We start from the raw sequence: 12,242 nt of genomic DNA, 5'->3' as shown, positions 1-12,242 counted from the left end.
AAAATAAGGAAAGAGGCAGAGAAAAAGAAAATCCATGAATAGGTAGAGTCCAAATATAGTAGGTTTCAGGGTCAGTTTCATCAGTAGCGTGCTTATTTAAGATGGGCTTCATGCAGTATTACAGAAATCTTGTTCTAGACCCAGAATGAGCATGCTGAGGGTAACAGTGAGAAATCGCTCTGATACGTCAATAGAAAGAACAGTGTGGGGAGACTCAAAAGGTGAACCCATGTTCCTCCTTGGTTCATACAGAGGAAAAAACAGACCAGATAAGGTGGAAGGTGGTGGCCAAACAAAAACAAAGGAAAAAAAAACCTGAATACGTTTTTGACTAAAGCACCGACTGACACTTTGAAAAGACAAAGCGCGCCAGGTGAGACGAGAAGAGACGAGAAGAGAAGAGACGAGAAGAGAAGAGACGAGAAGAGAAGAGAAGAAATCCTTACAAGAACCGTAAGAGGTGGTGAAGTCAAATCTCGTGACCTCTCTGCGACCATAGCGAAGGATGCTTATGAGCTGGCCCTCGTACGTCAGACCCGGCTTAAGTCCTGAAATGGTGTAGGAGTTGATGTGGCCAGGAATGACAGCCTCTTTCCATGGGGTACGTGTGTTTTTCTGTCCAGCATAAAACAGAGCAGGAAAGGCAAAAAAAACCCAGCAAGGCCAGTCAAAGACAGCAAACACCAGTCCAACACCATCAATCCCTCAGCGCTCTCTGGCATGATGAGGACATTGCATATTTTCCACAGTCTGACTGATTGCTCACATGTTTTGAATCTGTTTGAGTTTCATTCATAGCAATGCAGACTACTACACAATAGCCAACACTTCCATCGTCTCCAGGGGCTAGGCCCCCATCCAAACTTTCAGGCCCCCATCCAAACTTTCACAAACCAGAAAAAAAAACAAAAAACATTTATTTTCACCTAATATTACAGAAGTGGCTAAACAAGGACTGTCAACTGCAAACTTTGGAGGGCTAGAGTCTAGAATCATCTGGTGATTTCTCTGCTCAAAACACATCTGATTCAACTTATGTACCATGTTTAGTGGCGAGAATTAACCACAAAGTGTGCAGGACTCTGGGGCCAAATTTTGACACTTCTGTGCTGAAAGAGTGTTGAGTAGAAAGAGAAAATATTGTGTGTGTGCGTGCGTGCGTGCGTGTGTGAAAGAGGCATAACGTTGACCACATTCTGATTTATGCAGCTCCTTCTCCTGTCCAAAACCTATAAACCACTTAAAAGGCTTCAAAAGAACAAGAGTAGGAAAAACATGTCTCTGTAAAAAGACATTTACAGCTTGACCAATAGCACATCATAATAAACCTTTAGTCAGACCAACTAAATCCATGATGGTCAAGTAATGAGTTAAATATCCTTAACACTAAGAATATATTTATAATGGTTATGTCATAATGAGCTTCTATATATTTCTATATATATATAAAAATTTTATTTATTTATTTATTTATTTATTTATTTATTTTTTGGGTCAAAAATGCATTTAAGCCAACAACACTGTTGAAATCATATAACTATGTCCATTACACCAAATTTAAATTGGTAAGCTATAAAAAATGTAAAAAATAAATAAATAAGTGGCCTTCATGCAGAGCCCTGAGAACCCCACAACAGGTTGGCACAGAGAAACATACCACTTTCCACTTGAGAATGTATTCGGTAATATGGGCCGATGACGGTGGGTTCCATTGGATTGGGTGAGAGTTGGGCTGGTTTCCTGTCTCTGTGATGATCACACGCACTGGAACTAATGGGAGAAATAACAGCTGCGATCAGTCCCATACAAACCAGGCATCCATTTAGCCATGTAAATTTTGGTAGCAGTTAAAAGTTTTTTTTTTTTCATACTTCCGTTGTGGCTAGGTATCTGCACCAGGCAGGTGAATTTGATTAAATTCTCAGACAAATGAGCAGCAAATCAAGGACAGCAGATCAAAGTCAGTCACAGCTTCCGACTTGTAATAAGAAAATTATGCATCTGATTTATACTTGGAATAAACCGACTCCATCACTTCAGACTGGCCTGACTAGAGTGAAAGACGAAAAGGAATCCTCCCATTTGCCTGACACTACAAATCACACACATCTTACGTCAAGCTGCGACCGACCTCTCAGCCAACCCCACACACAGCTAAAAGCAATATAAAAACATTAAAAAACCAATAAGGGATGTTTTTTTCTCCTAAACTTCTGCCTGTGTTGCAACACTCTCTATAAACAAATGGCCTTATTATATTTTATCATATTTTTTGCAAACATAATTCCACCAAAAACCACACACTGACAGTGTCCTTGAGAGCGAAATTTTTATGCAATATTTGCCTTAAAAACTGACAAGTCACTAAGTACCAAGTTAGGCACTGCCTGGTTATTGACAGTCCACAAACATATTATCCACCTTCTCAAAACATTGGGTCAAATGATAAGCAAGCCAGACACTATTGATTTGTACTAAGTAATTTACTGTTGCCTGTGAGTCACCTTATACAAGGTGGCGTGCCTTGTGTAAATGAAAGCAACTGCAAGTTTAGTTTTTCAAATACATTAAATACCTAATATCTACTGATAACCAATAACATCCAACCATAACCATTCTCAATATTCCTTTAACTCACTCTAATACAGGATACGAATGAAGGTCATACTTTAGTTCTAGTGCCCAAAGAAAGAGTTGTCATCAAGCAGAGAAATAATTAATGATCTCCTCAACGAAATACAAACAAAAACACTGTGATAGCTTTTTTTGTGAGGGACTGCTGAAAGAGAAACACTGATTAATAATCAATGTGAGACCAGGGCAGTGGATGTTAGTTTCAACACTAACACAGCACTGCAATGTCTAAGGTCCAAATTTTGTTCTGCTAAGTAAAACCTTTCGTATGTTTTCCCAGCTTGGAAAAGCTGAACTGAAACAGCTAAAGCTGCTAACTATTAAATACAGTTACTCAAAAAGGTTTATAATCATAATTTGTCAGTCATTCTATAGAAATGAAGTAGGCCAAATTATAAGATGCTCATTCAATCTTGCTATACTTCTGTTCACTTTCAATTAATGGCATTCATGGATTCATGGAAGTACCAACAGCAAAAATAACTATGATCTTTGATAATTCATATCTGATTTGCAACATTATCAATCCTAAATATATTTCATTTGTTCACACTGTGAAATAATGAATTCTGGGGATTAATTCAACTTCCACAGAAGCTATGTTTTGTTAAACTGCCTCCATATCTTACAGCTATTTTACATTTAAAATATTTTTATCATATTTATCAAATGTCTGACTAAATCTAAAAAGATACAGTGGCCATTGTTGCATCATCATTTTAATATTGATTCACAGACCCAACAGTACGCTGTGAAGACCATTATGTAACAAACTCCTATTTGTCACAGCACACCACGTTTGATTGATAGTTGACAAAATGGCTGCTCTGGTATGTATAGTCTAGGTTATGTAGAGGTGCTCATGCAAAATGGCATCTTACCTGTGGACTGCAGAGGCTCACAGGCCAGTTCGCCGATGCCGTTGCCATAGCAGGAGCAGCGGTAGCGGATAGCGTGGATGACTTTGTCCCATGTTTCACCAATCTGGTAGAATGTCTTGGTCTCAGGTTCCTGGCACTGATCTGAAAGCAAGGCGAGGCAAGAAAAACATCGAAGTTTGTGTAATGCAAATGCCTTTTCACTCTCAAGCGACACAGGAAACACCTGTTAGAGTTCTAGGATGGTTTCCTTTTAAGTGGCCTGAATGCTTTGAAATGGGAATGGTGCTGCATTGTCGGAGGCCCTCACACTCTCTCCCTCTGTCCAAATGCTCTCTCTCTCTCCACTCTCTCCCTCTCTCTGTAACGTGCTGTCTTACCGATGGCGTCACACTTCCAGCGGCCTCGGCCCTGGCCGAAGCACGTGCAGTTCATCATGTAGCCTTCAGTGTGGCGCTTGTCAAAGGTCTGGTTCACCTCATACGTTACACCGTCTACGATGCACTGGTCTGTAGACAAAGAACACTGTGTTACAGAGCACAATACACAGTAATGCAGCAGTGTTACAATGCAGCAGAAGTGCTATAATTGAAGTACATACTCCTGCACCGTTTCACTGCTTCACCTCACTAAAGCATTAAAGCATTCAGCATTTTAGTTTCCGGTTACATAGATGGACATTTTGGTTAGGCTGGCTACAGATTCATATCATAATTTACGGAGTCAAATAGTATAGAATCTTTCCATGTAAATACAAGGCGGCATTATAACCAAGGCCAGAGGAGGATGGCACCCCCCTTCTGAGACTTGGATCCTGTCAAAGTTTCTTCCTCATGCTTTAGGGAGTTTTTCCTTGCCACTGTCACCCTTGGCTTGCTCACTGGGGGCTTGGACTCAGACATGTGTAAAGCTGCTTTGTGACAACAGCTGTTGCAAAAAGTGTTATATAAATAAATTTGACTTTGACTACAACATTATAACCAAATTGAATCACCAACTACTGAATCACAGTTGCTAAGCAGCAGATAGGATGTGATGTGATGTGATGTGCTTTGATGTTCCACCAGCGCAATAATGGCTGCCACACCTCGGAGCTGGGAGTAGGCGATGCAGGTCCACTCGCCACGGCCGTTGCCCACACACTTGCAGCGCATCATGTGACCCAGGGTGTCATGTCGTTTGTCCCATTCCTCACCCAGGCGATACATCACATTGTTGATAGTGCAGACCTCTTCATGAGCTGGAGCAGGGGACAAAAGGGGAGCGAGAGACTCTGGGCTAAGTGTATACTGACCACTCCCATGCATGGGTTGCTTGCTTGAAAGGAAGGCAATATGTATACATGCTTTGTATCTGTCAGTCTGTAAGTAGCCATGTAAGTGCATGTGTGTGTACCTGTGTGCTGCGTTTAAGAGAGCTGTACTCAGACATTAAGAATAAGCATGTTCAGAGTGTGATTTGGGTGTGTGTGTGTGTGTGTGTGTGTGTATTAAGGCCTGATCTCATTTTGTCTGGATCTATGCCAGAGCCGGAACCTGGCACAGCCAAAGTCAGCAATTGCTTCTTCAGAAGGGTCGACCCTGCCACCTTGGCCAGCAGAGCTGCAAATCAGTGGCTCATTGTGACCAATTACTACATGCTCATAATGTGCTCCTAAAGACTCCCGCGCTCATAACGACCTCTAAAAGCCTGCTCTTGAATAAATTTTCAGGGATTGAGTTTAATGACCTTGAGTGAACAAGTCCATTAAAAAGCAATTACTGACTGTAAAGCCAGATTTCATGGAACATTCAGAAAATTGGTCAAGTCAGTGCAAACAGCAAGACCAGTCATGCCATGCCTGCTTGCCTTTGGTAGGATATAACTGGCATATAAATATAACGTAAATCATAGTTACCATCTTTATGCTGGTTTGCTCTGGACTAGACATTATACATTTCCTGCTCAAAGCACCCTTCCTAATTTGAACTTGAACCTTTGAACTTTTGAAGCCCCATAACTGGAACAAACTAAAGCTTTTTCAAACTTTTTGTCAATGTTCAAACTATCACAGTTGGACTGTTGTTAGTTTACAACACATGATGCAGCATTTCCCATGCCACTGCATTTTGACCATTTATTACTATTAAAAAAAAATACATTACTATTAAAAAAAAATACATCACTAAAAGTAATGAAATTGCAGGGAGAACTTTTTTAAAAAGCCTAAAATTTTGCCTTTCATCTGTGACCCCACATTGTAATTTTTATGCAGCCCACTAGGGGGACCAATTCCACAGTCTGAATACCTTTGCTCTAGACAAGTTACCTGTCAGCTTCCAGTAGCAGCGACTTATGGCTTTTCAGCATTAGTTTGTTTTGAGGAGTTATAGTGTGGCTTAGAAAACCGAGTTCGGTTAAAGGCCTTTGTCCAACAGGCTGCTAACCTTGGTTTTGAGTTCGTGTCTACAAAAACAAACACGGCTGACAGGCCATAGCTAAACTCAAAAGCTGCTCTGCGTGCGATGCATGCTCACCAGCCATGGGGCAGAAACCGAAGCGGCGCTCCTCGTCGTAGTTCGTGGTGGTGCCGCACCACTTCATGCCGTCGTGGCGGCCGTCCGACGTGCAGTCGGTGTAGTTACGCCCGTTGTAGAGGAAGGGGAATTGGCATAGAGCCCCGTTGGAATTGCCACCGCGGGTTGTCACCATCACTTCAGGAGGTGAGCAACCAAAGGTAAATATCGGCTTATAGGGAGACATTTTTTCACTCGTATTTCCGTAACAGACAAAACATAATGTCATAGCCCAGCTAACTGTAAACGCTGTGCGCTGTTGCTTGACAAGACCAATGTGTGATGTGAGGCTCTACCCAGATCTTTCCCTCTCTACAAATGTATTACTTGAGTATCTATGGTTTAAGATTTGAATAACTAACACCTCAGTTAAAGACTATTCCAGAAAAATGACTGCAAAAGCGATCATTTGGGCTATGGCCCAGCTCTTAGATGAAAGCTATCTTAACTAATTTACATAATGTATAGTCTTAAATGGAATCTTAGGCTCAATTCTTAACTCTCAGGAAGAAATAAATCCTCAGCTCTTATCAAATACAGGAGGCCAAATACCTCAAAGCTACGTACGTACACCTTTAAGCAAAGCCTTACTTACAGTTCCTCTGGGTACAGAAAGCATACTGTCTGTCGGTGTCGTAGTTGGAGGTGGTACTGCACCACAGCTGCCCATCTGAGCGGCCTTCAGAGATGCAGGAGTAGTGCGTCTTTCCCTCAAATACGAAAGGGAACATGCATGGTTGCCCATTGGAGTTCCCACCATACACCTGCGACTGACCATCTGTCCAGGCAAAAAAATGGGGGACCTTGTTAAATCACTGCATTGCAGAGGCACACTACACTTGGTATGAAGGTCAAGCCCATAGAGAGGTGTCTGATTTCAGGTGTCTGACGTACCCCACTCTTCGCAGCTGATGCCACCATTGATGCAAGTGCACAGCATCTGGTTGTTGCCCTGCAACTGGACCCAGCGCATTCCGCTGTAGTAGATGACATCGGTGCTCGTGCGACAGGAGCCCTCCTCCTCAACAAGATGGGGCAGAACATTCACATGGTGGGTCACAGGCCTGACATGGGCCACCGCTTTGGAGCCGGAGCCTGCCCACAGAAACAAGCCCGGAGAGATGGTTATCTTTAGCACAGTATGGCTACACTGCTCAAAGACAAAGACCTATTTCAAGAGTTAGCATAACTACAACATGACTATAACGGTGCTAAACTAGATATTTTTAAAATCAATGATACAATATGGCTAAATATACACTAAAGGCTTAAAAAGTGAGTGCAGCACTTAGCAGGCCATTCTTATAATGCTAGTATACAAGAAATGATAATTCATGACTGGCCCCTGATGTCAATGATACTGAATCACAGTCATTACTAACAAATCAGCCTAATTCTAGATGCACAGTAGTAAAAGGTTTGACATGCCTATGTGTTACTCAGAATCACTGGATGTTTTAAAACTGTTAAATCCATGGACATCAGATGTGTAGTAATTATTATTATTTTGTTGCTTTTTTGGCAAAGAGTTCCTCGCATATCTGCTCCACGGCTGGTGTGGGGTGGAATGCTCACCGAGGGCGGTGTGTGTTGAGGAGAGTCTTTCACACTTCCACTCGCCGCGCCCATTGCCCGTGCACAGACACTGTAGCATGTGTCCTTTGGAGTCCACCTTGGTCCAAGTCTGGCCAATACGGTATGACGACTGGGTGTCCTGGTCATTACAGCGATCTGAAGGTGCCAAGGGTTCAAGGGTATTATAGGTCACAGATCAAACGGCTTTGAACAATTTTTTAGCTTATTTGCAAAAAAAAAAAAAAACATTAAAAAAAGCATTAATATATATATATATATATATATATATATATATATATATATATAGAGAGAGAGAGAGAGAGAGAGAGAGAGAGAGAGAGAGAGAGAAACTCACAAGCATGTTATAAAGTTAAACATCAACAAAGTGAAGAATGGTCTTGGTTATGTAAAGGAAAATGTATTTTCCTCACAATATTTTTTTGACATTGTTGTCCCAAATACTGTTTTCTTTCAAATGCATAAATTAAAATGCTTTAAACAAGATAGAAATTGCTATAATCTCACTCAATTGTTTGCCATTGTTTCTCTCCATTTTGTTGTAGAACCATGTGCCTCTACACCATCCCCTTTCAATAGGGAGCCATTTTCTTTAACAACCTAGTAAGTTCCAGGCAAATTGTTTGGATTTGTGAAGGGAGAAGTCTATATACTTTCTAATGTTCTTAGTTGCGTTTGTTTTCGCTCACTTCCTTTTTCATGTTCCCTTAAAATTCTGGTCTCTCTGAAACTGTGTAAACTCTGATGCCATTTCTCACTGACCTGCTCCTGTGCAGCTGCAGACAAGCTCACAGCCCTGGGGACTTCTTTAGGAATGATGTAAGAAGGGTGCGACCACAGAAAATATTTAAAGAGATATGAGTTGATCTGGCTGACTTTTTGAGAGAAATGTAAGTGTAAAGTCAGATGCATGTGGCGAAATTCATTTAAAAAGGACACTTTTAAATTAATGAGTAACAGTGTAGGGGTGGTGCAGTGGATTTGGGACCCAAACTAGGAAAGTAATTCTTTGGATGAAGCCCAGATGTGGCTTTGAGTGAAGTCTCTGGGGGCCCCAGAGGCCTGGTACAAAATGACTGCGGATTGTGTCCTAGCATAAGTGTCTAAAATGAAGTCGAAGAACACTTGCAAAAAATATAATGGCCAGGTTTATAGTCCATTACCTTCAAGAAGGCAATTTAATTCCTGTGAGATCACAAGTTCCACCCAAATATGATGGTATAACATTTTGCCTTACCATATAATGTTGTAAATGAATCTTCTTGTTTGATATTCAAAGCTATTTTCACTTTTGCACTATTTTCACTTTTTTAAATATTTGACCACAGAGTACTACTGACCTGAGGTTACTCATGCCTAAGCTTAGCTCATTCTTAAATGACGTCATGAAGCCAAGGTGGTACTAGACCTGCTCAAGCATCCAGAGTATTAGTATACTGAAGGAAGAGATATACTAATTTCTTTTTGTACCGCTATCTGTAACCATGCCAGTATAAGCATATACAACAAAATATGTGCTTGTGTTGTCCAAACATTTATTTTCTTATTCCACTCAGAAACTCAGCTTTCATTCTATTGTAAGATTTGCGGAGTTTACTCTCCCTGACTGGCTGACTGTAATTTTGGACATGATGCTTACTCCTGGAGCTGCAGGTAATGCGTCCATGACCCTCTCCCAGACAAGTGCAGTCCACGATCATCCAGCCCTGGTAGGGTTTCTCCCATATCTGCCCAACCACATATGAGGTGCCGACGGAGGTGTCATAGCATCGCTCAGCTGCAGGGTGCAGGGAAAAAGTGCCATCAGCATCTTTCAGATCAAGTTGGGATTACGGTTTGGGATCCTGAGAGTGCCCAAGCCATCTCAGGAAGGGGATAACACATAGCCTCTAAGTGTACTAAAAAGTGTAAATGTATGTCTCCCTAGTACGCATAGGGCTGGTTTCCCAGAACCCTGAGTTTAGTCTTGGGACTAAAGTTTAGCACCAATGGTAAATCACCATTAGAAAATTGTTTTTAGAGAGTGATTTTGTGTGTGTGTGTGTGTGTGTGTGTCTGTCTTTCTCTATTTATCTATCTATCTAGAGAGAGCGAGAGAGAGAGCGTTCCACGTCTGAACCTCGCATATCGATAAAAAGAGCGAGGTTCAGATATGTAGCTCTTGCAAGACTGTAGCTGTCTGCATTATTCAGCTGTCGACCACTGTCCTTTTAAATATTTGCGATTAGCTTAAATATTGTCCCGGGTTTCCGAGAATCGATGCAGTTGACCTATATGCGCAATAGCGCTTCAAAGAACAAGACGTTTTGTGGATGTCACCGCCATATTACTTGAATGTTGCATATTACTTACCAATAGGCTTGCAGGTCCACTCTCCCTTTCCATTACCGAGGCACACGCACTCAAGCATGTAATCCCCAGTGTCGTGAGGCCGATTCCAAGTTTCTCCAATTCTGTATGAACGCCCTCCCTCGTGGCAACGGTCTGTCACAGGAAAGATCTATTAGAGCACTTAACATGGGAGGACACGTTATGAACTTGTTTTGGGGTTGAACTCACTTGCTATGGTGCAACTAATTTTGCCCTTTCCAGAACCGATACACGTGCAGTCCCAGATCATGCCATCCTTCGGTCGCTCGTAGGTTTCCCCGACGCTGTACGATCTTACGTTGAATTTGTCGTAGCATGTTTCTTCAGCTACAGGGTGTCATAGACAAATCGTCGCACTCTTAGTTTGTCAGGACCCGCAAGCTTTTATAGCCGTACACAATTCGGAAGACTTGGAAGGAGCGCACGTAATTGTGCGTGCACCGACGATGGACCAGCTCGCGTTTTACGAAATCGTTCCAACATTTCTTCGGTATTACAACATGAAATAAACTTTCTCACCTGCAGGCTTAGATTCGCATGTAATTCCCGCCGCTCCTTGACAAGTACAGACTAAGATGCTTCCCATGTATGGTCTCTCCCACTGATCATTCTTTTTATAAAAACGGCCATTCTCGGTGCAGCTGTCTATAATGAAGTCGTGTCCATACATTATTAGTCATTAATGCTCCTTGTTCTACCTGTTTGCAGTTCTCCAAAATAATCAAATATCACTCATTATTCATTCATTATGAGGCCATTTAATTATTGATGATGGTAAAGCCATTTTTATTTATCTTTAAAGTTAAGCCCCTGTGCAGTTATCTTTGTTAATTAAAGTTTAGGAAATATATTACTAGTTACCTTTTGAGAATTGAGCTCACACTAGTATGAAATATAAAACGAAATGATCTCCGTTACTTTATAAAAGCAAACTTACTCTGAAGTGCTGGATGAAGTCCAGACTCTTCAAGAGCTGCGTCAAGTAGAACTTCTTCCTGAGCTTGCCTCTTATTTTTCTTTGTCGACTGCGGCAAACAATGCACAGCATTGCTTATGCACAGCGCAACCAGCAACCCCGTTACTCTGCTACGGGTCATATTTTTTTATCCAATATAACAGGAAAAAAATGTATATTAATTATTTTGTGTATTAAGTTTCCAGTGATTTGGGAAGGAAAAAAAAAACTGCTGCGAGGGCTGCGTATCTTCTTTTTTAAAACAAATGTGTCGCCAGCTGCCCTCCTCTACATGCAGCCGCTGTTTTAGGACGAAGGTTCGGCAGCGGGGCGCTTATATAAGTCCGTGCGCAGACGAGGGCGGTGGGAGGGTCCTCTCCTGCCCTCAGTGGCCCAACGCAATTATCGGGAAATCTACTGGGCGACCACAGAGAAAGGACACCTGTAAAGTCATTAATTATCATTGCTATGTTATGCTACAACCGTAGGTAACTCTTCATAGCATCCTTTTCACCCTCAAAAAAAAAAAGATGTCATATATTATCTTAATGCCGCCACATATATAAAATACGTAAACTCATACATGATTCTAAGTTTATAGAGTATGCGTTATTTACTGTATATATTGAAAATATTATTTAGCGCACTAAAATGCACACATACACAAACGCGCGCGTAAAACAATATGTATACACACACACACACACACACACACACACACATATATATATATATATATATATATATATATATATATATATATATATATATGTGTGTGTGTGTGTGTGTGTGTGTGTATATATAAGTATTATATATATAAGTATTATATATTTAAGTATATATAAGTATTATATATAAGTATTAAGCCTAGAACTCAACATGAAGTTCAGTACCTGATTTAGTATCTGATTTAGGTTAGCTGGTGACATTTTATTGCCTCTGAAAACTGACTATTCAGGTTTTAGTGGGAATAAAAACAATGGACTAATTAAACTCTCTTCTGTTTGTATGTCACTTTTTACAATACACAAGACACAGACCCCTAACGTTTTGTCTCTGCTACTGCCATATTTCTTGCATCAATCTGGATAAACTCACAAAAATGACGTGAGAAAAACAAAGCAACAAAACATAAATATACAAGTGTACAAAATGGAAGCGATCCAGGATTCTAAAGGGGGCAGTAACTGGGAAATGAAGTTGTAGGCGAAGAATAAGCATAACACTGTTTACTAAATTCTATTTGAAATTAATTAA

General features: G+C 41.0%; 1 protein-coding gene across 3 annotated transcripts in view; it reads right to left on the bottom strand.

The window, feature by feature from the left end:
* The window catches only part of fn1b (fibronectin 1b), a 30,428-nt gene extending 19,143 nt beyond the window's left edge, over nucleotides 1-11,285 (bottom strand). For 2 of the 3 annotated variants that reach the window (XM_035535006.2, XM_035535007.2), the window contains exons 1-14: nucleotides 10,968-11,285; nucleotides 10,550-10,675; nucleotides 10,220-10,357; nucleotides 10,013-10,144; nucleotides 9,300-9,437; nucleotides 7,643-7,798; nucleotides 6,962-7,162; nucleotides 6,663-6,845; nucleotides 6,029-6,205; nucleotides 4,600-4,752; nucleotides 3,893-4,021; nucleotides 3,516-3,656; nucleotides 1,658-1,770; nucleotides 447-615 (exon numbers count right to left, since the gene is read on the bottom strand). In XM_035535006.2, the coding sequence (XP_035390899.2) occupies nucleotides 447-615; nucleotides 1,658-1,770; nucleotides 3,516-3,656; nucleotides 3,893-4,021; nucleotides 4,600-4,752; nucleotides 6,029-6,205; nucleotides 6,663-6,845; nucleotides 6,962-7,162; nucleotides 7,643-7,798; nucleotides 9,300-9,437; nucleotides 10,013-10,144; nucleotides 10,220-10,357; nucleotides 10,550-10,675; nucleotides 10,968-11,127 (2,116 nt within the window). In that variant the 5' untranslated portion in view covers nucleotides 11,128-11,285. The remainder of the gene's footprint in view (nucleotides 1-446; nucleotides 616-1,657; nucleotides 1,771-3,515; nucleotides 3,657-3,892; nucleotides 4,022-4,599; nucleotides 4,753-6,028; nucleotides 6,206-6,662; nucleotides 6,846-6,961; nucleotides 7,163-7,642; nucleotides 7,799-9,299; nucleotides 9,438-10,012; nucleotides 10,145-10,219; nucleotides 10,358-10,549; nucleotides 10,676-10,967) is intronic. The other variant, XM_035535008.2, reaches the window with a different exon arrangement.
* Nucleotides 11,286-12,242: the final 957 nt, after the last annotated feature.

Source organism: Electrophorus electricus, chromosome 18, assembly GCF_041902795.1.
Source record: "Electrophorus electricus isolate QZ-2024a chromosome 18, ASM4190279v1, whole genome shotgun sequence".
NCBI lineage: Eukaryota > Metazoa > Chordata > Actinopteri > Gymnotiformes > Gymnotidae > Electrophorus > Electrophorus electricus.
Note: the sequence above shows the minus strand (reverse complement) of the source record. Positions and strands in the feature narration are given on the sequence as shown.